Genomic DNA, 27,810 nt, shown 5'->3' with positions numbered 1-27,810 from the left:
CGAAGATGGTTCTCCAGAATTAAGCACTGTCGAGACTCAGCTTTTGGCCAAAAATATTTGGGCTGATGTGAGCAAGAAGATTCTAGAATGGGAAGAATCAATTTCCCTCATGTCTCTGGGGCCTTGGATTCCCCATTCATCATAATGATTATAGCATTGCCATTGGATGTGAATGTGAGTAGTGAGTCCTGGGAGCTAAGAACATGATTTACAACTTGAACGACCCATCAGGAATTGACCAAAGAGGCCTGTGTTATTTCTGTTAGAAGTCCTTATATGGCAGCGTCCTCATCTGGGGACCCTTACCAGGAGACTCTTGGCGATGACTAACTTGAGATCTGGTATCTTTTTCATATGATCTTTCAAACCTACTGGCTTGTTACTGTGGCCTGTAAGACACTGGCCCCTGCCTCCCTCCCTCTCCCAGCATTCTCCACTTGTCCACTGAACTTTAGACACACTGACATTATTATTACTGATGTCCAGACTGCAAACTCATGTCCACCTTGGGGGCTTCGCCCTCACCGTTCCTTCTGCTTGGAATGTTGATCTCTAGACCTTTACATGATCACCTCCACCTCATCGTTCATGTCTCAGCTCGTATATCAACTACTTGGAAAGGTCCTTGGCGACCCTGACTGAAGCAGCTTTCACCCTCACCACGTCACTCTCTGCTTATTTTGTTTTCTTCAAAGCACGAGATATTATTATTAATACATTCATAGCTTGTTCCTCTCACTAAAATAATAGCTCCCGGAGGAAGGGACTCCCCCTAATACAACACCGTTGTGTTGCCTCCCTTTCCATTCTACCTTATTAACCCATAGTCCTTTGTGTATCTGATGGCATCATTTGCTTAAATTCTGTGAGGGTAATGTTATTCTGAGATCCAGCTCACTTCATTGCAATATCCGCCTCAAGACTCAGTGAGTAACCCAGTGTTTCTTTTATAAACATAAGTCAAGTCTAATTTCTTTTTTTTTTCAAATCTTTATTTAAATTCTAGTTAATTTATAGTATGATATTGGTTTCAGGGGTAGAATTTAGTGATTCGTCACTTGATACCAGTGATTCGTGACTTGATACCCAGTGCTCATCCCAACAAGTGCCCTCCTTAATACCCATCACCCATTTAGCCCATCCCCCACCCACCTCTCTGAGAACCCTCAGTTCTCTATTGTAAGAGTCTCCTACCGTTTGTTTTCTTCTCTCTTTTTTCTCTCATTCCCAGATGTGTTCATCTGTTTTGTTTCTCAGATTTCACATATCAGTGAAATCATACGGTATTTGTCTTTCTCTGACATATTTCACTTCGCATAATAGCTCCATCTACTCCTTGCAAATGGCAAGATTGCATTCTTTTTGATGGCTGAGTAGTATTACATTATATAGATATAGATACAGATACAGATACGGTTATAGATACACACCCTACATTGTCTTTATCCATTCATCAGTCAATGGACACTTGGAGTCTTCCATAGGTTGGCTACTGTTGAACATGCTGCTATAAACATCAGAGTGCATGTGCCCCTTCAAAAGTATTTTTGTATCCTTTGTGTAAATAGTAGTGCAATTGTTGAGTTGTAGGGCAATTCTATTTTTAACTTTTTGAGGAGCTTCTCTACTGTTTTCCAGAGTGGCTGCACCAGTTTGCATTCCCACCCACAGTGTAAGAGGGTTCTCCTTTCTTCGCATCCTCGCTGACATCTGTTGTTTCCTGTGTTGTTCATTTAGCAATTCTGACAGATGTGAGGTGGTATCTCATTATGGTTTTGATTTGTATTTGCCTGATGATGAGTGACGTTGAGCATCTTTTTATCTGTTGGCCATCTGAATGTCTTCTTTGGAAAAATGTCTAGTCATGCTCATTTTTAATTGGATTATTTGGTTTTTGGTGTTGAATTTTATAAGTTCTTTATATATTTTAGATTCTAAACCTTTGTCAGATATGTCATTTGCAAATATCTTCTCCCATTCTGTAGGCTGCCTTTTAGTTTTGTTGATTGTTTCCTTCTCTGTGCAGAAGCTTTCTATCTTGATGAGGCCCCAATAGTTCATGTTTGCTTTTGTTTCCCTTGCGTAAAATTTGTATGGAACCACGAAAGACCCCAAATAGCCAAAGCAATCCTGAAAAAGAAAAGCAAAACTGGGATCCCTGGTGGCGCAGCGGTTTGGCGCCTGCCTTTGGCCCAGGGCGTGATCCTGGAGACCCGGGATCGAATCCCACGTCGGGCTCCCGGTACATGGAGCCTGCTTCTCTCTCTGCCTATGTCTCTGCCTCTCTCTCTCTCTCTGTGTGACTATCATAAATAAATAAAAATTAAAAAAAAAAAAGAAAAGCAAAACTGGAAGTATCGTGATTCCAGACTTTAAGCTATATTACAAAGTTGTAATCATCAAGACAGTATGGTACTGGCACAAAACCAGACATATAGATCAATGGACCAGAATGCAAAACCCAGAAATGGACCCAAAATGGACCCATACAGTTGACAACTGTATGGTCAACTCATTTTCGACAAAGCAGGAGAGAATATCCAATGGGAAAAAGACAAGTCTCTTCAACAAATGGTCTTGGGAAAACTGGACAGCCACATGCAGAAGAATGAAATGACTACTTTCTTACACCATACACAAAAATAAATTCAAAATGGATAAAAGACCTAAATGTGAGACAGCAACCATCAAAATCCTAGAGAAGAACACAAGCAACAACCTCTTAAACCTCGGCAGTAGCAATTGCTTAGTAGACATGTCACTGGAGGCAAGGGAAACAAAAGTCAAATATAATTTCTATCCAATCTTTTGCCATTCCTACATTTTCCAAAAACTAACAAAGGAATATGTAGAATCTTGATTCTGAGGCACAATAATCTTTTTAACTAAAAAATTTCAATTGAAGTCACTTGTAGCAGACATTTATTATGTTGCTTCCCTGCATCCCTTCCTTTTAGGGAGTTGCTCCACTCCCCATTTATCCTGGGGATCCTAACAGGAGCTGCCATCTTTGTACATGACCCACACTTCTTGGTCTCAGTGACTGGTCAAGGGATAGGTATCTAATCCAAGCTGAAGCAATCAAAGGGCTTCACATCCATGTCAGGGTGATTGGGTTTGAGATACTTGGAGTCCCTAAACAAGATTTGTTTTAGGTGGAGCTGAGAGAAAAAGACTTTGCTTTTTTGGTCATGAAGATGAATGAATTAAGTTTGGAAGGGCAAGTAGTGTGTCCCCTGGTTTGTGGAAAAGTCAGTTGGAGACAATAAGGTCACCCTCCCATCACCTCCTGCTTCCTCTCACAGAAGTGGAGTTGAGAGATGGAGTGTCTGGAGGACACTTGGTTCACTGGCACCAGCCATCATGAGGACCACCCACATTCCCTTGAGTGAGTGGTTACATTTCTAGTTTTTTTACTCAGATATTCTAGTGCTATTTTCCTGAAATTTTTTTTTGTATAAAACTATTAACTGAATATATACATGAACATATATGAATTAATATTAAATCCCTAAATTATTTTATCTTATATTGAGAGCCATTGTCTGTCTTAACTGAAAAAGGTGTATTTTCTATACTTCTAGAATTTTCAAAAAGAGGAAGCCTTGTTGACTAAACAAGGCTTCTATTAGAAAAATTAATTCTATTCTGGTTCATAGTCTTTCTCAACTAGTGGAATAAAAAATGGCATATTGCAGTTGAAACTGGAAATCTCTGCTTTTCCATTAATCACCTGAAAGTAAAGACAAAGAGGAAATACTCCCTTTGAAACTAAACACAAATTGCTGTCAATAAAATGTTGTCTGTTTCTTAAAAATAATTTTAAAAATTATATCAAGTTATCAAAAAAGAAATGGAATGTTTTGAACATAAAAGAAACCAAAGGAAATAGTTGGATTAGTGAGATTATGAAAGAGGTAGACACTTCTGCTTAAAAAGTATACTTACAACTAGACACCATTTACTGAGTTTGCTTTAGGACATTGAATTTTAAAAATGATTAAATGACATTTTAATTTAAAATTTTTATGATTGGTTAACCTTTTCACTTTTAATGAGATGTTTATTTTAAATAGTACTTTATTAATTTTATTTTCTAATTTATACTAGAATGATAATGTATGTTTAACTTATATTTTATGAATATGTTTTACTTCATGTCATAATTTTATAATTTTATATCAATATGGGTTAAATTAGTTTCATTGATTTTTAAATTTTTACAGAATACCAATACTGTGATTTAATATAATTTACAATTTTCCGCCTTTGTTTTGAGATAGTTTTTGTCACTTATACCTACAGATCACTGCCTAATACAATTCTTTTATTCTATCTCTGAGATAGACAAGTGAATAGAATATGTTCTCAGAATTTCAATTAAAAATATTTTTTAAATACTAGATTTACTGGAAAAATTAACTCAAACATTATGCTCTCCTTTAAAAAACAATTCTGTTGGTGAGAGTTTTTCCATATAAAGCATAAGCTAAGTTATCTAACCAGACAAATGATTCTATAGTATTATTCATGTTCTGTTTAACACCTGTTAGACTTTTTTGTCAAAATCTCCAGGTCATCCTTCTACTTGACAAAATAATTTAACTAGCTTTTAATATTAACATGTTTAGTCCAAAGGAACCAAACAGAGAAAATAATATGACGGGATTCAAGAAAATATTTCTGAATTCAGATAACTAAACACTTAGTGGAAATATTCCAAGTTCTGAGAAGGATATTTAGATTAGTGAATAATGTCTTGTCTACTACACTAGGCATTTATATTTCAAGACCAACTGAGGTTATGAAAACTCAGATTATTTTTCCCCAATTATACCCACAGTAGAACAGACTTTGTCTTTCCTCTGAAATGTGTAACATAAGCCCTGTTCTCTTGCTGCCAGAAGTAAAGAAGCCCCTGGTTTCTGGGAATCTGTGCTGACCTTCATTTTTTAAGTAAGAACCCCCAGCATGATGATAACACGTGTTAAGTATCCTATTACTAAATATCAAGTGTCTCGAGAGTAGGAGAAGCATAGGTCAAACTGTCTAGAGATCTGGTTGGCCACCTAGGCCTTGAAAATATATCCTTCCTTTCAGAATATCAGGATATCTTAGAATTCTGAATAAGTTCCATCTTCTCATTTCTGGGGCAGAGGAAGAATTATACATTTTTCATATGTGTCTTATGGCCACACAATCGAAGAAGCAAATTTGGAAATCCTTTGCTTTTCTGTGTAGTGCTGCCTTTAGAACCAGAGCACATGGGTCTTGCCTTGGGCTCCATGATTTAGAGCAGTGGTGCTCCACCAGGCTTAACTTTGCCCCTTGGGGGGGTGGTGGTACTTGGAAATGTCTGTAAGACCTTTTTAATTATTAGTCCAGGAGTGGTGGGTGGCTAATAGTGTCTAGTCGGTAAAAGTCAGGGATAATGCTAAACATCCTACAGAGCACAAGATATCCCCACACAGTAAATAATTATCTGGGTATAAAATAATTATCTGGGTATAAAATGTCAATAGTGCCAAGGATGAGAAATTCTGATTTAGAGGACCACTCTGGCCTTCCTCCCCAGCCATGCCTCAGCGCATGGGGCAAGGAGTCTGTCTCCCAAGGAGCTATGCCCACCTGGAGCCTGGTCCACGATCTAGAGAAATGTTTTCAAAGTGTAGTACCAGACCAGCAGTAGCAGCACCACCTGGGATCTTGTTAGAAAGGTGGCTTTTGGGGCCCTATGTCAGACTTACTGAATCAGGGAATCTGGGGATGGGGCCAACAAGCTCTGTTGTAACAGGCCGTTCAGGTGATTCTGATGAATGCCCAAGTTGGAAAAACCACAGTTCCAAGGAGTCCAAAATCCTGTGTTTGAACCTAAAAGATACGTTTGTCAAGATGGGAAGGTTAGAATACATTTTCTTTAATAGCTTGTTAAGTTGATTTATAATATCTAAATATGTTGACATAGGGTGTGTGGGCCTCCATTCAGACCCTTACTCACAGATGTTTGGCCCCGCAAATGTTTGGGATGGGTATGTATCTCTGTCTCAGTCCTCTCAGGTTGTCAAATGAAGGTACTGGGGGCACCTGGATGACGCAGTTGGTTAATTAAGCATCTGCCTTCTGCTCAGGTCATGATCCTGGGGTCCTGGGACTGAGCCCCACATCGGGGTCCCTGCTCAGTGGGGGGAGCCTGCTTCTCCCTCTGCCCTTCCCCCTGCTTGGGTACACTCTCACTCACTTTCTCTCTCTCTCTCTGCCAAATAAAATCTTTTTTTTTTTTTAAATGAGGGCACTGGATTAGATTGTTCCTTAATTTCCTTCTCTAAATACGATTTCATGGCTACCTTAGAGGCATTGACACTGATATTCCTGATACAGTCCTGCACACATGTTTGTAGGATACAGTGACTTTGATGCCTAGTCACTGCTAGAATGTTTTTTGTTCTTTTGCTCTCTACCCAACAGTATTTCTTTAATTTGATAAAATATGGGAAAAGATAGGTCAAATGCTTGACCAGGTGTCATACAAAGTTTGAAGAGCTAAGTTCCAGATACCTTTCAATAGCACTATTTACATTATACATATGGTCATAAAAATTAAAAACTACACACACATACATTCTTAATGATACGTAAATTGGCATTAGTTTTTGAAATGAAAAATTCAAACTATTAGTCAAAAATTTAAATTTTGATTTGATACTCTTATTTCTTGGAAATTATTTAGATTTCTAGGAAACTCTACACGTAGGCAAAGGTGAATGGTTAGGAGTGTTAAAGTGCTGATTTATTTTTATAACAAAAGTTGGAAACAACCTACACATGCATCCGTAGTGGGCTGGCTAAGTAAACGTATGTTCAGCCATATAATAGTAATGGTCCGCAGCTATAGAAGGAACGAGGCGTGTGCTGTTGATGAAGGGGGCCCGGGTGGGGTTCAGAGTGTTGGGAGTGGTACTCTGGCATCAGACCGCAGACCATCTACTCACTGTGTGACCTTGGGCAAGTTACTTATTCTCTTTTTGCCTTATTTTTTTCCATCTCCAAAATGGGGAATAATAATGCCCACTTTCCAACATTTTTGAGAGGATTAAATAAGACTGACTGAGTCCTTTAGTGTAGTTGACAAATGTTAACTATTATTATGGAAAGACTTCCAAGATGAACCACTAAATAAAAATATATCAGTATAACAGAACAATGTGTACAGGTTTAAAAAAAGGGGGTTTGTAAACATGAATGACAGCCAAAGCTGGGCAGGGATACTCTCAAATTTTATTTACAGTGGTTGTTTCTACATATCTGAGACGGGAAGAATATTTTTCATCGTATAATTTTCATTATTTTTTCCGTATATAGGGTTACTTTTATAACTTTAAAAATTATTTAAGGAAAGATAAGAAAAATCAAAATCATGCAGATGCTCAGATTCCATATGATGGCAGAAATAGAACCATATGGATTCACTGATATTTTTTTTAATGAGCCATAGAATGGCATTTCTGCTGCTGAAAGATTTGTTTTTGTGCATGAGAAGCATTCTAGTGTTTAAGAATTTCATGGAAAACTAATCTTTATAATGACATTCCCCTCTTCTTGATGATGAATTTCTTGCATTTTCCACTTGATAAAACTGAGAGATCCGGACTAAATTGCCTTGCTTGTTGGAGGCTAATGAATAAAATGCAGAAACATCCCAGGTGCAGTGCTCTGTGGAGACCTTTTTCAGGGCAACTGCGGGTACCTTGAAGGTTGAAAGACTGAGGTGTCCTTTGCAATGATTTTTCTATCCACCGTCAGTGCAAATCCTACGCTAAATAGATAGGCCTCCTTGTGCAAGCCCCTTTTGCCCTATAAAAACCTGTCTAAAGAATGACTTAATTAAACAACAGATATGAAGCTTATCTTCCTTTGGATTTTGGCCAGTAAAATGTCTGGATTTCAGAGGCCCCCAGGTTGTTCTACTGCAGAAAGGAATTCTCAGGATGTCGGTAACAGGAGAAACACCATCAGTGGTGTGGGTGACCTCCGCCTGACTTGAGTAGTTCTCCTCTCGCTGCGCCCCCACAGACAGAACTTCTGAGGTTGATGGAAAGCCAGACTCTCATTCTGGTCAAGGAAAACAAGAATCCCCATTTTGCAGCACATTTTGTGAAGTCTTCAATAATCTCACGGTTCATGCGAGTTTCTAAATAAATTTAAATCTTGCAGTCAGGGTTCATGCTCTTTGTTTTAAAATCAAATGATTAGAACCCATTCCTTATGAAGAGCTCTGTTTTGTTTTCTCTTTGCCTCATTCTGTCATCAAGTGTTCTCTTGAGAGGGTTTTCCTGTTTTTAAAAGTAACAGGATTTGGGGGAAGTTTGGTTCCTTTCGTTTTCTGTTACGAGATCACAGTCATTTAAAAATAATAATCAGTGGAAATGTTCATGTTTCTTTCAATGCCACAGAGTCGAACTTTGCTTCCCTTCCTGTGCCCTCCACCTACCCCCTCACCCCCCCACTTTTTTGGTAAAAAAAATGGCATTCCGTAATTGCAAAAGAAAGTCACTAAAGCCTGCAGACTTGATGCTTCTGCAACTTCAGGATTTCCAAGTTCATTTGAACCCTCAGTGTTGTTGCCTCTCTTCTCACTTATCTTTGATGTGTTTCTCCAAACACCTCCACCAGGGAACAACTCCATATACGTGTCACTTTCCTCCTCCTCATGTACCCTTGCCACCCCCAACTTTCAGCCAAGCAGCTCACCTTTCACTCGAAAAGAAAGAGGCTATTTGATTTGAAATCTCTACCCTCTCCACCTTCAGCAAGGTACTGGCTTCCTTCCAGGCTCGGAGGCAGCCCTCCTTCTCCCTGTCTAAATTAATTCCTCCACTCTTCTACCCTTGAGCATCAAGTGACGAAAGTCGGAAAGGTTTTCTGCGAATATGGATTGCCTAAAAGAGCCAGTTATTTCATGAAGAATAGAATGTTTTAAACAAACCTGAATACCTTTGAAACCTAAGGTTTTAAATCTTGCATACGGTGCAACCATGTTTTTTTGAATGATTGAGATCCTCAAAGGATGGTATTGGTACAAATTGAGTAAGAATATAAGTAAAGAGCAAAATAATGCTGTCAACACTCACCTTTATTTTCCAGAGATTTTCCTAATTTTTAGTGCAGGAAGATTTTGCAGTTTGTTGAAAAACATCATTATAATTTTATACTGTCCAAATAGACACTAAATGGCCATCCAGTTACTTTACTTCTTCATTTTTTTTTTAACCTTATTTACTTTATTTTAAGGTATTGCTGCATTGCAGGATTACATTGGGCAGGAAAAGAGGAGGGAAAAAAAAATCCTGGGCAGATAAATTTTACTTTGCTTTTTGTGATCCCTGCCCAAAGTTGCTCTCGTTTTTTAGGTATTGGAACTTTCTTTGACATCCTATACATTAGAATTCTATCACCTCCTAAGGTTCAAACACGTGTCAGTGGAGAGAATGATTAAAATAGCTGTTACAATTTGGATCTGCATTGCTTTCGTATACTTTGAGTAGCCTCCTCTTCTGCTGATCACGTTCCATGCTGAATTTCTAACACAAATCTCCCTCTAGAAATGTTGACTTATAATGTAATGCTTCTTTTGGGAAAAAGGACGAGTGCTGAGTAATGTTATTGCCTGGTCAAAGATCACTGTGCTTTAAGCATTTCATCGTTCTATCGTTCTGTGTCCTTCCATTAGAGAACCATCTGTGACCGAACTGGTACAGGACCAGGAGCAAGACCAGCAGTGGCTGACACTACACTCCAACTGGGAGAGCCTCAATGGGACGACTTTGCATGAACTGCTGGTAAAAGGGTAAGATACCTTTCACAAGAGCTCCGTAGGGTGGATTATGTATGGAGCAAGAGCCTATCATCGGGGACCTTCTCCCATTTCTAACTTAAGATAATCCAAATTTATCACATCGGTAAAGAACTTCCATAGAATGGTGATTGGCCTTTACATTTCGACATTGTCTGGCTTTATCTCTTCTTTCTAGACACGGACGATATTTTTCTCTTGCTCATTGCATGTTTCTTTAATGATGATTACAGAAACTATCATGGTGAAGGCAGAGGAACTTAGGTTCTAAATTTGGAGGTTTTTTTAGCATCCTGTTCAAAGTAAATCTCATATCTGTAGTTCCTACAGATGCTACGTGGAATTAATTAACAGGGAATTGAAGTAATGAGAACTGATCAAAGTTGGAGAGTCTGAGAAAAAAAAAAACTGACACAAAATGAAATTATAATCAAGTAGCCTTAGAAGTACACTTCTGAAGAATTTCCCCTAAAAAATCATGGCACCTTGAACGAAGCCATCTACCTTGTCTATGGATGGGGATACAGGAGGGAAATGGAAGGGATTAATACTTTTTTAGTGTTTATTACATATTACATAGCTATAGAAAATTTAGATAACCTGATCAAAACTCATAGCTCACAGATGGTAAGTGGTGCCTCTCAACTCAAACCAAGTTAATCTGACTCCAAAGCTTTTAATAAGTGCTAGAAAAACCACTTCTTAAGAATTTCAGAGAAGAAAACCTAAGGTAGGCCATTTCTCTTTAGAATGTCTTGAAATTTTACCCATACACCAAACTCTGCAGCCAAATTTCTGAAGTACTTCCTTCAAAACAATGACCTGAATCTTTCAGCAGAGTGATTTGTTTCCCCAAATTGCAAATCCCAGAATAACCCTTTCAGGTTTAACACATACATATGTACATCATACATATATGTCATTGTAAATGGGAATTGGTGGAACTGGTTCTAGTTCTGGATTCCTAACTAGATTTGTGATCTTACAGAACCACAATTTCCTATAAAATGAGGAGTTGGTACAGAGAGTCTTTGCTGTCTTTTTCTATTTCTACAAGTTGTGGTTTGGGGATCTAACAGATAACAACTGATTGCTGAGTATCTCTCCCATGCCAGGTTCAGTGCTAGGCTGTGAGGGGATATAGGAGTGAACGAGGGGGACAAGCGTCCCCCAGGCCTCCAGGAACCTACATTGTCAAGGTGGACAGAGAGACCATGAACTAGGAAGAAAAATGAATTTCAGATATTTGGAAATACTACAAAGAAATTAAGGGTAACAAGATAGACAGTAAGGAGGAGATGGGACTTCAGGTTGTGGGAAGGCAAAAAGCAAATATGTTTTTTCCATATTATATAATTTATTGACACAAGTAAGTACACAGGTCTCCATGCAAATTTAGCAAGAAATGAAAATACAGGAAATCCTCAAAAAGGAATGTGGCCATGACATATTTAGGGATAGATTTTTTTTTTCCTGAGAAGTCTAGGATTTTAAGTGCATCACAGTATTTTTGACACTCCCAAAGGCTCTTTTGTTTTTTAAATTTATACTGTGAATCAGTGCTTTATGGTTAGAAGAAAACTTTGTGATTGAAATTTAATGTGCCCTAAACTGAATTCTCTCATGTAGCCACATTGATAGATGCTTAAATGTGGCCCATGTTCTTACCTTTAAAGGTGAGCTCTGGAGGCACCTGGGTGGCTCAGTGGTTGAGCGTCTGCCTTTGGCTCAGGTCATGATCCCTGGGCCCTGGAATCAGGCCCAACCTTGGGCTCCCCGCAGGGAGCCTGCTTCTCCCTCTGCCTGGGTCTCTGCCTCTCTCTGTGTGTCTCTCATGAATAAATAAATAAAATCTTAAAAAAAAGGTTAATTCTAAGTTTTAGAAAGGTCTTTCCTGAACTTACTTCCTGTAAGTTCTACTGACTGGTTCTGATCCTGCCATCTAGAGTTACACGGAATAAATTTAACCCCCCTTCTTCCTGTCGGCCAACCATAGATCTACATTTTGATATCCAAGTCTCGTCAAGATTCTTTTCCAGTCTAAAAAACTCAGAGCTTTTATCTGTCCTCTAACTTTTTGAAGCCATATTTTATTACTTCCAAACTATTTGCAACTTCTCTTGACCATCCATACCCTCTCTGTAAGCACAAAAATCTGACATGCTCCTTCCTCACCAAAGATTCTAAGAAGTAGTCCAGTTCCCTTGCCTTCCTCTCCCTACTTTGAAAATCATGGTTTGAGTCAATATTCTGGGTGGTGCCACCAACCAAGATGATGTGGGAAACTTTGCTAGCAGTAATTTCTTTCCCTACCCGCGTGAAATTATATTATGATGATATTAAATAAGCTTTAAAAAAAAGGTACAATCCTCCATATACCTTTTTTCCCAGGATGATATTTGACCTCAAGAATTACTGCACAAAGTGTAGATAACCGTTACTCAAAGAACATGACCTCTGGGAACGGTTGAATCTGTCTTGCTTTTCCCTGGTAAAGTGTTTGAAATGAATGAGAAATATGTAACTTAACATTATGCCTTTTTATGTTTCCAAATCTAGGCAGACTTGTCATAGCAGAAGTAAGATTTCTCTTCTGTGTACGAAACAAGGTGAGAGCATTAGCGGTGTGGTGATGGAATCTGACCTTAATTGGACTGGGTTCTGGGTTGGTTGGGGTGGGGGAAACAATAACTTGCACCTCACAGCAAAGATCCAGGCATCGCTCTGGGCTTGGTAGCGGATCCCACACTGTCTTTTCTGCTCTTTGGTAGACTGTGGGCGCCGCCCTGCTGCCCGAATGAACAAGAGGATCCTTGGGGGTCGGACAAGTCGCCCTGGAAGGTGGCCGTGGCAATGCTCCCTGCAGAGTGAACCCAGTGGACACATTTGTGGCTGTGTCCTCATTGCCAAGAAGTGGGTCCTGACAGTCGCTCACTGCTTCGAGGGGTAAGCTGCCCTTTGTCCTTTGGTTTTGCCTGAAGTTGGTCATCTTGTCCTTGGGCATTCTTAGTGGCATATGTAAGTCCTTGAAGCCACTTCAATGCAAAAGCCACAGTTGATCTACTCCCTTTATCTGCTTCAATTTTTCTACCTTTGACAATTGTTGTCCTGTAGGTGTGCTCATCAGTTATTGGAAATGGATGTATATTGCTGATGATTTTTTTCCTAAGGGGAAGGAAGAGGAAGAAGTTTAGAAGGTTGACGCTGCAGCTAGCATTAGTCTCTTTTCTAACCTTCCTAAATACGTCAGATACACTTAAGGTCCAACAGAGGGGATTTGTCTATACTCCAGTGAGTTTAGGATGCTGGAGGGATTAGCGAGGAGATGGAGAAGCAGAGATAAGGGTACCCCAGTATGTGTATTAGGGTTCTCCAGAGAATGAGAGACCAGCGAGAGAGGAGGGGTGAGTTTATTTTAAGAAATCATCTCTCATGATTGTGGGAGTGCTGGTGAGTCCAAAATACGCCTAAAGGGACCAGAACAACTAAGACAAAGGGCAAACCTACCCTAAGTTGACAAGCATCACCGTAGAAGGTCTCCCGTTCTGACCACTTCTGTACTTCACAGGCAAAAACAAAACCCAAACCAAACAGTAACAACAACAAACACAAAAAATCCCAAACATTTAGTATGTTCACATAAGATTTTGGGGGTCAGACATTTGGATGTGACGTGGCTGGTGCAGTTTGTCTCTGATCAGCGGTGGATGGGGCCTCAGCTGGAAGATTCGAAGGCCGAGGGCTGGAGCCATCGGGAGTCAGGTAGTCAGTGCTGCCTGTTGGCTGGGGCCGGGGTACACCTTCATATGGGATTCGCACCCTGATGCTTGGCATCCCCCAGAACCAACTTCACTGAAAGGGAGACAGTAGGAAGGTGTGTCGCCCTTTTTGGTCTTGCCTCCCAAGACACACATGGTGCCTCTCCTGGGTGGTTGCTCAGAGCCCCACAAGCCCCGGCCAGATCCAAAGGGAAGAAACAAAGAGCTCTCCTCTCAATAGGAGGTATATTTGAGGACATATTTTAAAAACCACCATACAACTTTTTTCTGTTTTTTTTTTAAATAATTTTATTTTATTTCAAAGTAAGTCAAAAATAATAGCAAAAATTCAAAACAAAATGACTCCTAGTTCTATCACCTAACCGAAATGATGATTTTCACTTGATCGTTAATTTCTAGAAAAAAAACACAATTTCTTCTTTTTCTTCTTGCCTTTTTCCTTAGCTTTGCCATTTACTGTGTCATCACGGGTCAGATCATTAATTTCTCTGGGCCACAGTTTATTCACTTGTGACAGGAGGGAAATAAAAGTCCCCACCTCACAGATTGGTGTGGGGGGTGAGTGACATAGTTTTATGCAAAGCCTTGAGAATCATGCCTGCCACTGATCAGTAAGCTCTCAGGAAATGTCAGCTTTTCGTTAAAAAAAAATTACTGCTAAAAACATGCATTGTACGTTTCCCCTTTTCATGAGTAGTTTTGCATTTTACTAGCAGTATTTTTTATCTCTGTCTACTTTCTCATCATCCTCACAGTAACCCCTATTAACAGCCTCGCCAGTGTTCCTTCATAGCTATAAGCATACTTTTTTTTTTTTTTTTTTTTACCGGATGCCACCGTTTACCTTTATAATTTGGAGTCACACTCTGTGCTTTTGTTTGATAAGGTGTCTTTCCCCATATAACAGTATATCATGGACCTCCCTCTAGGTCAATGGACGTAGCTCTAGCTCATCCTTTTTCAAAATTAAATGATATTCCTTTATATAGATTTACCATAGCTTTTTCTGTTATTCCCCAATTGATGGACATTCAGCTTAGTTCCAGGTTGCTACCATCTTAACAACACTGCAATACATCTGCTCAAACAAAGCTGCTCACCTACTGGTTTCTACAGACTAGAGTCCCAGCGTATATATTTAGCTCTCCGCGGGGGTTATGGAGATGAATGCATGTTCCCTTCCTTGGAGTGCTAACCTAGAAAGGAGGCAGACATTTAAACAAGTGATTAAAATACAATGTGATAAGTGATTATAAGATGGAAATGTACATATCCAGGTGATTGCTCTTTTGGGGAAAATAAAATACAAAATATCAAACCAGAACCTCCTCTTGAGAACTTTTAATGTGTAAGATCCAAAATGATTGGAAGAGTTTGTGTAGTATGTCGGGAAATACACGGCAACCTTATTGCTTTGGAAGGGGCCCGGTGTTTCCAGATGTCTTTTCTAGTTCTGATTTATGACTGTGTGATAAGCAGAGATTATACTAGCAAGAGTACATTCATCAAAACATGATTACCTAAATAAATCCAATAGTTCTTTAAGGGAATAATACTTTTCACGAGCTAGTCAAGCCAGGTTCCTACACCACTTTTGTCATTTCCGTAGGTGGTAGCCAAGCTTCCTCTTCTGCTGACAGCTCTGTAAAGTTAAGAAAAAAAACCTTTCAATAGAGAAGAAATGTGTGTTTACAATTAAGGAAATGGATATTATATCAAAGGTCTTGGTGAGATTTCATGGAACACTAAACAGAACTGTCAAGAGGGACCTGGCCCGTCCATAAAAAGCTAGAAATTGCCCAGCTTCAGATAAGCCTTTGCTTGAATGTGTGCTAATAACTGATTTCATTTTACAATCTCTCCAGTGGCCCGCAAGCTTTGAGAGCTTCTAATTGTAAGCCTTATTCTCTGCTGGAGCCATCAACTGCTGTAATTAATGGGATTCACTTCATGTCGTGAGTCCACGCTTTGGCAAGGCCCAGCGTGACCCATCTGTAGGTCTTCTCAAGCCTGTCTCTTTTAATTATATTGGTTTAAAAAAAAAAAAAAAAAGGACAAGTTTGTTTTGCTCTTTTATGGGGAAGTATTTAAAAATCCCAAATGCAAATTAAAAACATGAGCTAATAAGCGAATCAGACCAAGTCCCATATGCCCTAATCACAACTCAACTTCAACAGTTCCGAGGCACAAAGACTTTGACTTTCAGGGGTAATTTAATGAGCAGTTTTCTTCCTCCTTCTGCCTCTGGAAGTCTTAAGACTGAACTTCCAAGGCAGGCCCACAAGTAGTCATTGTCAGAAGCTTTTCATTCCTCTCCAGAAAACACCCATGCAAAGTGATCACCTCGCGATGTGACCATAACCCTAACCCCGCCACGTTACCCCTGCCTTCCTTTCTCCCAACCAGCTCTTCTCTTCGCCAGGACTGCACGTGCCCCCCCAGTGGCTTCAGCCCCCCAGGCTCCTCCTTGTGCCCTTTCTCTTCTCAGTTAACCTTGTGCACCAGGCTCATCATTTCCGTCCTCCTGCAGAGAACTTAAATCATGTTACGTCCTCATGATTCCCTCTGTATATCTAGATGCTTGGGAACTGGGCCAGTAATTCACGATTTGTTTTTCTGTTCCATCGACCGGAGGGATATGATCCATCCTCACCACTAAAGCAGAAACTCTCCACTTGGGGTCCATACCTCCCCTTCAGCTGCACTGGAGAGTAAGCAAGTGTGGTTTTAAAAAGTCCTTGGTGACAATGACCTGACTCCACACTTGCCCCTGTGCTGCCTCCTGTGGAGATATTCTCTCCATCTTCCTCTCTCCAGTGGAAAATACCTGGGTTTAGGAGATAGTTGGCTTAAAATATGGGCCAAACCTTATAGTTTCTGGGGCTCAGAGAAACTGGGAGCTCCTCCCCTTTTAAGCTTTGTAGTTACTTACGTGTTTCTTCTAGTCGTGCAACTACCTACCATGTATGTGCTCTGCATCTGCACCCCAACAGCTAACCACTGCTGAAGAACATCACACACTCTGATTGCTAACTGAGCTCACATAAAATGTATGATCATGAAATTCAGACGAGCATCTAACAATATGGGACCCTTCCAATATACCTCCACAGGAAAGTCACTTTTCTACCTCCGAGACCTCTATCTGACATCTGTTCCTTTCTCCCCAAATCCTTTCACCCTCCACTGGTCTTACCTCATACTTCATGTAGAAAACAGACACCATCATATATTTCACCTCGTCTCACCCTTAATCCCAACAAATTACCTGTAAATATGGCCACATCCCCTACTTCCCCTTGAGTTATGGTGGAAGATGTGTCTCTGTTTCTTTTTAAGACCATCACATCCTCCTTCATCTTTTTAAAGACTTTATTTTTTCAACCATTTTGTCTATTTTACATCATCAAATTCTCATCAAATGCTGGATCATTCTCTTCAACAAACATGCCTTGATATCACTAACTTGAGTCCCCTTCTCTTGACTTCACATCTCTCATCAACCATTGCTCATTTTTGCTGGAATTCACAGTAAAACTCCTGACAGACTTTCATACAGTCATCATCTCCCCTTTTCCATTTCCCATTTTCCCCTCAACCCACTCTGGCTGAGCTCTCATCAAGTTCTCACAGATATGGCACAGATAGGGCAAGGTCTTTCATGACTTCCGTCTTGCCATATCGCATGGTGACTTTTCAGATTCCAGCTTATTGGAACCTTCCTAGTATTTCATCACTACTTCTTTCTTGAAATAACTTTCTTCACTTTTATTTTAAAATGACAAAAGTATTCTTGTTTTCCTCTCATTTCACCGACCTACCCATTCCTTTCTCTTTTTCCATCTCCTTTGCTACTCCAGAGCTATTATGGATTGTAGGCTTTGTTTCCCTTTCAAATGCATGTGTTGAAACTCTAACCTCCAACAGAATGGAGTGAGGATGTGAGGCCCTTGAGAAGTAATTAAATCATGATGGTGGGAGCCCCATAATAGGAATAATGTCCATATAGGAAGAGGAAGAGAGCTTGGTACCTTTTTCTGCCATATGAGGTTACAATAAAGACGGTTATCTGTAAAGCAGGAAGAGAGTCTTCACCAGAACCCAACTGTGCTACCACCCTGGTCTTGGACTTCAGGCCCCCGGAACTATGAGAAATAAATGTATGTTATTTAAGTCACTCAGTGTACGGTAATTTGTGATAGCATCCCGAGCTAAGACAAGGACTCAATTCTTGGCTTTCGTATCTGTCCACAGTCGTCTAATAATATGGTTTCAAATACATGCACATATTTGAACAAATATGAATATCAAGTAACTGATATGAACATCATTATGAATTTCATATTTGAAAATAAAATATGAATATCATAAATGTATTCATGAATTCCAAACTTGTATCTCCAGCCCAGCCCAGGTTTTTCCCAACCACACCACTACCCACCAACTTTAAACACGTGTATTTACCTGCTTAGATGAAATGTCCATTTGAATGTGTAATAAACATCCTTCTTGACATGGCCAAAACAAACCTTGATTCCTTACATCTCCTACTGATCAAATAATTATGCGCCTCACAAACTTTCCCCATCTCAGTAAAAATCATCATTAGCCATTGGTTCACCAAACCTAGGAATCATCCTTAATTCCTCTCACATTTACTCTAGTAATAGTTTCTGTAGGATCTTCCAAATTATCTTTAACCCAACCATCTCTCACCATCTTCATGCTATAATCCTAGTGTAGGCCACCATCATACCAGGTCTTCACTATTATATTCATTTTCTAGGGATGCCATAGCAAAATCCCATAAACTGGGTGGCTTGAACAATAGAATTTCCTTATCTTACAGTTCTGGAAGCTAGATGTCCAAGATCAAGGTATGGGAAGGGCTGGTTCTTTCTGAAGCCTAGGAGAGAATGCCTCTCACCTAGATTCTGGTGGTTGCTGGCAATCCCTGGCATTCCTTGGTTTGTAGAAGCATCACATGAATCTGAATCTCTGCCTTCATCTTCACATAGTGTTCTCTTGGTCTGTATCTCTAACTCCAAATTTCCCCCTTTTTAGAAGGACACCAGTCATGTTAGATTAGGGACCATCCGAATGACCTCATTTTAACTTGATTTCCTCTGTAAAGACCTTATCTTCAAAAAGGTCATATTCTGATGTACCAGGGGTTAGGACTTCAACATATGAATTGGAGGTGGGGGAAACGTAATCAATCCATAACAATTAAAACGTTTTCCTATCCAGTCTTTTCGACTGCTTTCTTGTTCCCTTATTGTCTGTTATCCACACGGTGAGATAGTGATCTTTCTAAAATGCAAATCAGACCAAGTCATCCCCCCTGCTTAAAACTCTTCCCATTGTAACAAGAACAAAATCTCATGGTGGCCTTTCAAGATCTAGTCCTATCTCTTGGACTGCAGACATCTAGCCTTGTGTTCCTGAAATCCTCCAAGCTCGTTTCTACCTCAGAACATTTGAACTTGCTGCTTTTGCAGTTAGAGCCACAAAACTACCTCCTTCTGGTCATTAAAGACTCTATTTAAGTATAACTTTGTCAGAGACCTCTCTTAAACATCTTGGCTACAGTGAAACCACCCTTCTCGGTCATCTATCATATAACCCCATTTGGTCACTTCTAAAGTGCCCAAGATAATCTTATTTATGTATTTCCTAGCACAGTAGGATAAAAGCTCTATGAGGGCATGAACTGTCTTCCTCACCCTTGTATTTTCATTTCTTTCAGCATAGCATATACAGCCCCTCAATGAATATTTGTTAACTGACTAACCAGCCCCTTCTAGATGTTTCTTAGTAATCATATGTGCAGTTCTTTTAGTAGTGAAGACTGTAATTTGTCTGGAACTAGAAATGTTAATTCATCTACCGAAGGTCAATGATGCCTCACTGAGTCCTCCCAAATCTTAGACCACAGCATTGTCATGTCTTAAGCACCTGTATGTTTTTTTCAAATGGAAGATGAATCTTCTGCATATCGTCTGAAGAACATCCTCTTTGAATGGAGAAATTGGAAGCAAAGGAAACTCCAAATGGTTCTGTTTTGTCTTAGTTCTTCACTAATATTATTTGCCCCACACAGAAATTTTCCCCTTTCCTTGTTCTTGCACCTTATTTGGCAGAGAAGCCATTTTTACATTTCCTGCTTTTCTCCTTTTTAAACCCCTGCTCAGTCTATGACTAAGACTTTCCAGTAATTGCTACACTTTCAGGCCACTCTTTTGTGGTAGAGTTTCTGGTTGCAAAGCTCTGGGATCCTTACGCAGTCACATTCACTCTTTAGCTGATTCTTTGTTTTCCTATTGCAGTCACTTGTGATGGTAGCATGATAATTTGGCATTTTAATGCTCTCATCTCACTTGATCTGTACTTGATCCAGTCCCTGGATATGATATCATGTCTGCCCCCTTTTTTTTCTTCAAAACATTCTGAAATCTCATTCTTGAATTTCTAGAATATGTGTCTGACCACCCCATTCTTCTGCTTTTTTGGAACCTGGGATAAGGGGATTGTTCACATTCTGTAACTTCACCATGGTGGCTAGCTCCCCCATCATGTCTGGGAGATATGTTCAGGAAAGAGATTCCCCCAAGAAGGAGCAAGTGCCTCAGAGAAATGGCAAGTTTTCAGGGGAACCTTTGGAAAACTTCAAGCCCGAGACTTAGAAAGGGGACAAGGCCCGGTGGTCAGGCCAAGGCCCAGCCGTGCTGTTTCTGAGCACTTGCTGGGAAGGTTCTAGTCCGTGCACCTTGGAACGCTGCACTCCCGGAGCTTTCAGGATTCTCCACGTGCCAGATGTCTTCCCTCTTCCTCTTGTTTATTTTATTTTATTTATTTTATTTTATTTTATTTTATTTTATTTTATTTTATTTTTTGATTTTATATTTTATTTTAATTTCATTTTATTTATTATTTTATTATTTTATTATATTTTATTATTATTTTATTTTATTTATTTATTTATTTATTTATTTATTTATTTATTTATTTATTTTTTAATTTAATTTTCCCCACTCGGTGAAGCAAGGAACCTCCCTGCCTGCCTTTCAGACCGACCCGGTGTTCTTGGCCGGGAGAGCCCCGTTCTGAAAGCAGGAGCTTTGCTTTCCCCGAGAAAACTGACCGACGAATTGCTCAGGCCCTTAGAGGGATGCCTCTGAGATAAATGTGGTCGGCCCATGGTCACAGAGATGAGATTTCTTCTAAAAATCACGGGTAAAAATAATAATAATAATAATAATTTATAATAATAATAAATTAAAAAATAAAAAATAACTAAATACAAATCGCGGGTGCGTTTGAGAACCCAGGCCCGGGTCTGCGAGGCCAGCGGCTGTCGGTTCATCGTTGCAGGCGGGAGGATGCTGCGGCCTGGACGGTGGTGTTGGGCATCAGCAACCTGGACCACCCGTCGGCGTTCATGCAGACGCGGCCCGTCAAGACCATCGTCCTGCACCCTCGCTACAGCCGGGCCGTGGTGGATTATGACATCAGCGTCGTGGAGCTGAGCCACGCGGTCCGCGAGACCAGCTACGTGCGGCCCGTCTGCCTGCCCGGCGCGCAGTGGGCCCCGGAGCCCGACACCTACTGCTATGTCACGGGCTGGGGCCACACGGGCCACAGAAGTAAGCCGCGGCCGTGTCCCCTGCCGTGTCCCCCGCTCTAGGAGCGCAGCCCCCGGGGCAGGTGCCAGGGGGCCGTGTCGCAGCCCTTGCCACACACACCGGAGGTGCCGGGCCCGGTGGCAGCCCCCGAATCCCCCCCCCCAGTCCTGCTTCAGGGAGCCCCTGCCGAGGCCCGGGGGTAGGGCCTGTCGGTCACCCCGGCTGCAGACCATCTCCACCAGGGACGGGCCTCCCTCCGGTGGGGACAGCCCCGGCCCCACGTCCCCAGCTCGGGGCGACAAGGGGGCCTCGTCCACACCTGCACCACCACCACCTACAGCCCTCCCAGAAGGAAAACCCGTTTGCCACTTGCCTCTGGAAATTGATTAAAAGTCGTTTGGCTCCTAGATGGCCAAACACCAACACAGAGCGACTCAACGGCGCGCCCCGGCGCTCCCAGCCCCCCTCTCGGGCCCCCTCTGTGTCACCTACCAAAAGTTCAGGGTAAGACTGTAACCAGGGAGGGGGGTCTCCTCCAACGGTAAGTGCCGGCCGCTGCGGCCCTTGGGAATGCAGACTGCCTGGGCGTCCCCGTTGCCCACCTTAGCCACTGCCACTTGGAAGGACAGGTGTTTGGTCTTGTTTTTCCTTTAAAATTTAGCCAGATCAGTTTTAGGCTGAGTCGAGTTTCTTTTCTGTATGATCGGTGGACGACAGAGAAAGCTAACGGACAGGGTTGAGTCAGTGACTTCTGAAAAGCTCCCACGGAAGGCCTTCGAAGGCCGTGCTGGCCGTGTCACGTCGCCGTTCCGGGGACCCGGGCTGTCCAAAGCCTTAGTTGGTACCGTGACGTGATACAGCCGCAGCTTCCACCTGCATCGTTTCTACGACATCAGCATCAGACTCCGAGCAATCACGTAGCATCACGCAGACCACATATGTGGTGTCGCATGAAGACCAGGGGTCCGAATTTGGTTAGAAAAGTGTTATTGACCCTGACTTCCTGGCTTACTATAAAATGGAGACAAAAAAAGCAGCTGCCTAATTCATAGGATTCTTGTAAAGATTTAAGACAAATAGGCCCAGAATATGCCAAGTGCAGGTCCAGGCCTACCACTAGTCCTCATAAATGTTACCGATGTTTTTTTTTTTTTTTAAGATTTTATTTATTCATGAGAGACACACAGAGAGAGGCAGAGACACAGGCAGAAGAAGCAGGCTCCACGCAGGGAGCCCAATGCAGGACTCGATCCCAGGACCCCGGGGATCATGCCCTGGGCCGAAGGCAGACAGACGCTCACCACTGAGCCCCCCCGCGCATCCCAGGCGATGGGCCTTATTACCATTAACAAGTCCTTGAAACTGTCTGATCACATTGATTCTCCGGACGAGATTCTTTCTTCCCATAGGCCACTCTGTGTGTGTGTGTGTGTGTGTGTGTGTACTGTTTCCTCATCACTAAGAGCAGAATGATGTGTGTAATTTTGCCTAAACAGCAAGACTATGCTCCGAGGAATCCATCGTTATTCGGTGAGAACTTAGAAACAAGACAGAATTCGCAGGTTCCCTCTGCTGACAGACAGTAAGGGCTGGTTTTGTCCCCTTGGACACCTCCCTCCCTGTGCGGCCTCTGGGGTCAAAGCTGCTGACCTCCAGCACCGGCCTCTGTAGCACTTGGGGAGACTTTGCTCTAAACCTAGCGGGGGAGCCACCGTTCCCGTCTCAGTCCCGGGGGATGTGTCCTCCTGGGGCAGCTCCGGGCTCGCTCGGGGCTGGCGGCCCCTCCATCGGGCGCGGGGCTCCAGCTTGACTCTTTCTTTTCATCGTAGCAGCCGTGGTTTCTGTTGAAGCCTGGAGGGGCGGGGGGGCACGAGCCAAGTTGGCTGTCCGGTCTGTGCCTCAGTCTCTCATTGATCCAATAACGGAGTTTGACCAGATGATCGCTATCAACACTCCCCCTGGAAAAGGCGGATGCCCAACGTGCCTGGTCTTTGAGATGGATGGCACTTTAAGAATATGCTCCTCCTGGTACACAAGTGTCATCGTCTCATGTATGCCTAGCCTCGTTCTTGAGTCATTGTACCCTAATATATTTTGTTTCTTTTTCCTTAAAAACTCAACCCAACCCAGTGCCTTTTAAGCTGCAAGAGGGTGAAGTCCGCATCATCTCCCTGGAGCAGTGCCAGGCCTACTTCGACATGAAGACCATCACCACCCGGATGATATGTGCTGGCTACGAGTCTGGCACCGTCGACTCGTGCATGGTAAATGGCTTCCTGGTTCCGAGGAGATGCGGGTCAGTGGGGCCGTATAAGATCGTTACTCATGTGTATATTCCCTTTAGGAATATTTTTTGCAGGTTGCTTACTACCAAATATTTATTCGCAGTAGGTACTTGATCCAGTACCCAGGTGGCCCCCCTGTAGCTACCCCACGGCCTTTCATCAGGTCGCCTTCAGCTTCCCCATCGGCTGCGTGGGGAGCAGCACCGGGGACAGCGGCAGGAAGAGGGGCCTTGTCTGGCCCACCCCGCGGCTAGGACGAGGTTTCAGCAGTAACCGGGTTGCCCACCCTCACCCCCTAGGCGCAGAGCGACACCAAAGGACGTTTTCAGCCATCGGCCATCAGGATGACGGCATTAAAGCCCCTGCAAACACGCCCGCTTCCAGGGTGGAGTCGATCCCCCCCTCCCCCCCGAGTTTGCCTACACTCGAGAGCCACCTTGTCCCGACCTACCGCTGGTCCGGGCCTGCGGACACTCGGGGCTCCTGGTCACGGTGGTTTGCTGAGCGCCCTAACTTAGCAATGCAGGGAGGCATTTTTATTCTTACCCTAATGAACACCCATTGACTATTATATTGAACTGGCTCCCAGGGGAGGACAAAAAAGTTCAAGTGCTCAAAGAAGCTTATTTTTTTCTATGTTTAAATTTTAATTCTGGTGTAAATACAATGTTACACTAGTTTCAGGCACAGACTGTAGCGATCCCACACTTCCATACACCAGAGCAAGGTCCCCCTGAATCCCATCAGCTGTTTCCCCCATCCCCACACCCACCCCTCCCCTCGGGTGACCATCAGCTTGTTCTCTATAGTTTAAGAGTCTCTCGGTTTGTCTCTCTTTTTTGTTCCTTTGCCCATTTGTTTCTTATGTTCCACATGAGTGAAATCATGTGGGATTTGTCTTTCTCTGACTGACTTTGCTTAGCATTATTAGCTTGGCATTGCACATGGCAAGATTTCATTCTTTTTATGGCTGAGTAATACTCCACTGTGTATATACACCACTTCTTAATCTTTTCATCGGTCAGTGGACACTTGGGCTGTATCCACAGTTTGGTCATTGCATATAATGCAGTAAACACAGGGGTGCACCGGTTTCTTTGAATGAATGTTTCTGTATTCTTTGGGTAAATACGCAGTAGTGTGATCACTGGATCATAGGGTAGCTCTGTTGCTCTGTTTTTAACTTTCTGAAGACCCTCTATACTGGTTTCCATTGTGGTTGCACCAGTTTGCATTCCCACCAACAGGGAAAGAGGTAGGTACCTTTCTCTTCACATCCTCACTAACACTTGCTTCTTGTGTTTTCTATTTTAGCCACTCGGTGGTATCTCAGTGTAATTGTGATTTGCATTTTCCTGATGATAAGTGATGTCGAACATCTTTTCATGCGTCTGATGGCCATCTGGGTGTCTTCTTTGGAGAAACAGCTGTTCATGTCTTCTGCCCCATTTTTCGTTGGATTATTTGTTTTTGGGGTATTGGGTTGTAGAAGTTCTTTATATACTTTGGATATTAACCCTTTATTGCAAATATCTTCTCCCATCCCATAGGCTTTTAGTTTTATTGATTGTTTCCTTCACTGTGCAGAAGTTTTTGATTTTGATGCAGTTCAATAGTTTATTTTTGTTTTTGCTTTTATTTTGAGACGTATCTAGAAAAATGTTGCTATGGCCTGTGTTAGATTACTGCGATGTGCTGTCTTCTAGGATTTTCTTTTATGGTTTCAGGTCTTATATTTAGGTCTTTAATCTATTTTAATTTTATTTTTTTGTGGATGGTGTAAGAAAGTGATCCAGTTTCATTCTCCCGCATGTAGTTGGCTAGTTTTCCCAACAGTTGTTGAAGGGACTTTTTCCATTAGATGTTCCTCCCTGCTTTGTTGAAAATTAACTAACTGTACAATTATGGGTTCATTTCTGGGTTTTCTATTTTGTTCCATTGATCTGTGTCTGGTTTTGTGCCAGTATCATGCTGTTTTGATTACTACAGCTTCGCAATATAACTTGAAGTCTGAAATTCTGATACCTCTTGGTTTTCGCGTCTTTTGTGGCTTCATATACATTTTAGGATTGTTTGTTCTAGCTCTGAAAATTGCTGTTAGTATCTTGATAGGGATTGCATTAAATCTGTAGACTGCTTTGGATAGTATAGACATTTTAACAATTTTTTTTCTTCCGTTCTAATCCATGAGCGTGGAATGTCTTTCCATTTCTTCGTGTCATCATCAGTTTCTTTTCTTAGTGTGTTATAGTTTTCAGAGTACAGGTCTTTCGCCTGTTTGGTTAGGTGTATTCCTAGGTATCTTACTATTTTTGGTGCAATTGTTAATGGGATTCTTAATTTGTCTTTCTGCTTCAAAGAAGCATAGAACAATGGAGAAGACAGTTACTCTACACCATGGCTCTGAAACACCTTTGCTATTTCATTGCTGTGGGGTAGATAGGATTGCCCCACACATTGCTGAGGTGAAGAAGAGAGCGACAATATTATTACCACTGACACAATATAGTAAAGGAACACTGTTGGTGGCCTATTTCAGAACAGACAAACAAGAGGACTGGAAATCGCCCAGTGGTGGTTCCTTAGTTATCACGGGCAAGAGGGAGGCAAGCAGATGGTTTGGAGTTTCACTGAGGGCACCGTCCCTTCTGCCTCTTGGCCACAAATCGTCCGACTGAGGTGGGTTGTGGTGAAGGAATTCCTACCTTCCTGTGAGAGGCCCAGGTTTGACTTCCCAAGCCAAACCAAAAAAAAAAAAAAAAAAAAAAGAGTATTTGGGGAGGCAGCATGGCATGGGGCTTGGGACACAGCATTTGCAGCCTGAACGTTCTGGGTTGGATCCAATCTCTGCCTGTAAGGACAATGTGACCTGGAGAAGTTATCTAACCTCTCTAGAATCACAAGATGGAGCTGATTCTAATTTTCAGGGTGTTTTGAGGATCACCTGAGTCAGTGTCGGTGAAAGCCCTCTCTTTCACGTATCCGTGTGTGATGTCTGGCACACTCACTCAGGGAAGAGTAATCACATAATTAGCATCTATCAGTTAGTGTTTGTCATGTTCCCATATCTTTTCCAAATGCTTTCTAATAACTCATTTAATCCTCATCATCAATTCTTGTGGCACTATCACGGTTTTTACTGTTTTGGAAACCAGGAAAAACAAGGGAGTGGAGAGGTTAAGTAATTTTCCCCACATTACCCATCAGGAAGGTGGTACAGTGAGGACATGAACTCAGGAAGCCTGGCTTCAGGGTCCAAGTGCTCACCTGCTACACCCTCCTGTTGGCAGTGATTAGCGTAGGCACATCTCCCCCCCCAACCCCCAAGATGGTTTGGAGGTGGACCCAAAACTAGTGCCTCTTCATCTCTTGGGAATTGTTAAAGGAGAAGAAGGGAAGGGATTCTTTGAAAGAGAATTGGAGCCCAAGCACAGGCATGTTCATATCATGTTGTCTGATAGGAACTTGGGAGTAGTGGGAATTCAGCACCGTGGGTGTCTTACATGTGTCCTGGGTTTTCTCCAATACATCCCCAGGGAGAAAACAAATCATCAAAAGCTTTTACCAGGTCTGGAGCAAGATTATTCACTAGAACCTCTCATTATCTTCCTTCCTTGCATCCATAGCACACATCGGAAGCTTCTATTAAGTTCTAGAAATCATGGGGATCAATATCAAAGCCAAACATAAACTTTGGCCTAAAGCCCAATATTATGAAGAGCAGACCAAAAAAGAGCAAATTGTGCCTTTTGCTATATTCTCTCTTGCATTCAAATTGCTTCTCCCTCCCTTCTGGTTTCCCACCTGACAAATGTCTACTTGCCTCCCTAGGCCTAGCTCAAAATCCACATCTTGGGAAAGGCACTTTTTGCTCCTCTCCAGCTGGTCAGTAAGCGCTCGTTCCTTTGAAGCCTCCTTCATGTATGGCCCTGGGACCTGGCCTTCGAGTAGAGTTACTCTTGTTACCCAAGCAGACTTTTGGCCACCCAGGGACAAAAAAATCGTGCCCTCTTCATCTGCAGAGATCCTAGCACAGACTCTGGCAAAGAGTAGACACCAGATAATTATTTGGCTACACTCCTGATCTGGAAGTGGAGAGATGCTGACCTGTACACATCCTGGTTTTTGGTTTAAGTGGTAGTTTGTTTAATTATATGGACGCTACCTTTCAGGATACTGAATTCCCAAGCTACTATGCGCCCCTTTCCCATTCTCCTCTCTGAAGAGGCTTCTTTTTTTCGAGGCAACATAGACACATCCCATTTGAATCA

The 27,810-nt window shown here is 42.0% G+C and overlaps 1 protein-coding gene across 4 annotated transcripts in view; it reads left to right on the top strand.

The window, feature by feature from the left end:
* The window catches only part of CORIN (corin, serine peptidase), a 229,110-nt gene that overhangs the window by 197,615 nt on the left and 3,685 nt on the right, over positions 1–27,810 (top strand). For all 4 annotated transcript variants that reach the window (XM_038556027.1, XM_038556028.1, XM_038556026.1 and 1 more), the window contains 5 exons: positions 9,728–9,844; positions 12,410–12,459; positions 12,622–12,796; positions 21,004–21,275; positions 23,385–23,518. In XM_038556027.1, coding sequence (XP_038411955.1) covers positions 9,728–9,844; positions 12,410–12,459; positions 12,622–12,796; positions 21,004–21,275; positions 23,385–23,518 — 748 coding nt within the window. The remainder of the gene's footprint in view (positions 1–9,727; positions 9,845–12,409; positions 12,460–12,621; positions 12,797–21,003; positions 21,276–23,384; positions 23,519–27,810) is intronic.

Source organism: Canis lupus, chromosome 13, assembly GCF_011100685.1.
Source record: "Canis lupus familiaris isolate Mischka breed German Shepherd chromosome 13, alternate assembly UU_Cfam_GSD_1.0, whole genome shotgun sequence".
In the NCBI taxonomy this organism is placed as follows: Eukaryota; Metazoa; Chordata; class Mammalia; order Carnivora; family Canidae; genus Canis; species Canis lupus.
The sequence above is the reverse complement of the archived record's forward strand: the minus strand, read 5'-3'. Positions and strand labels throughout refer to the sequence as shown.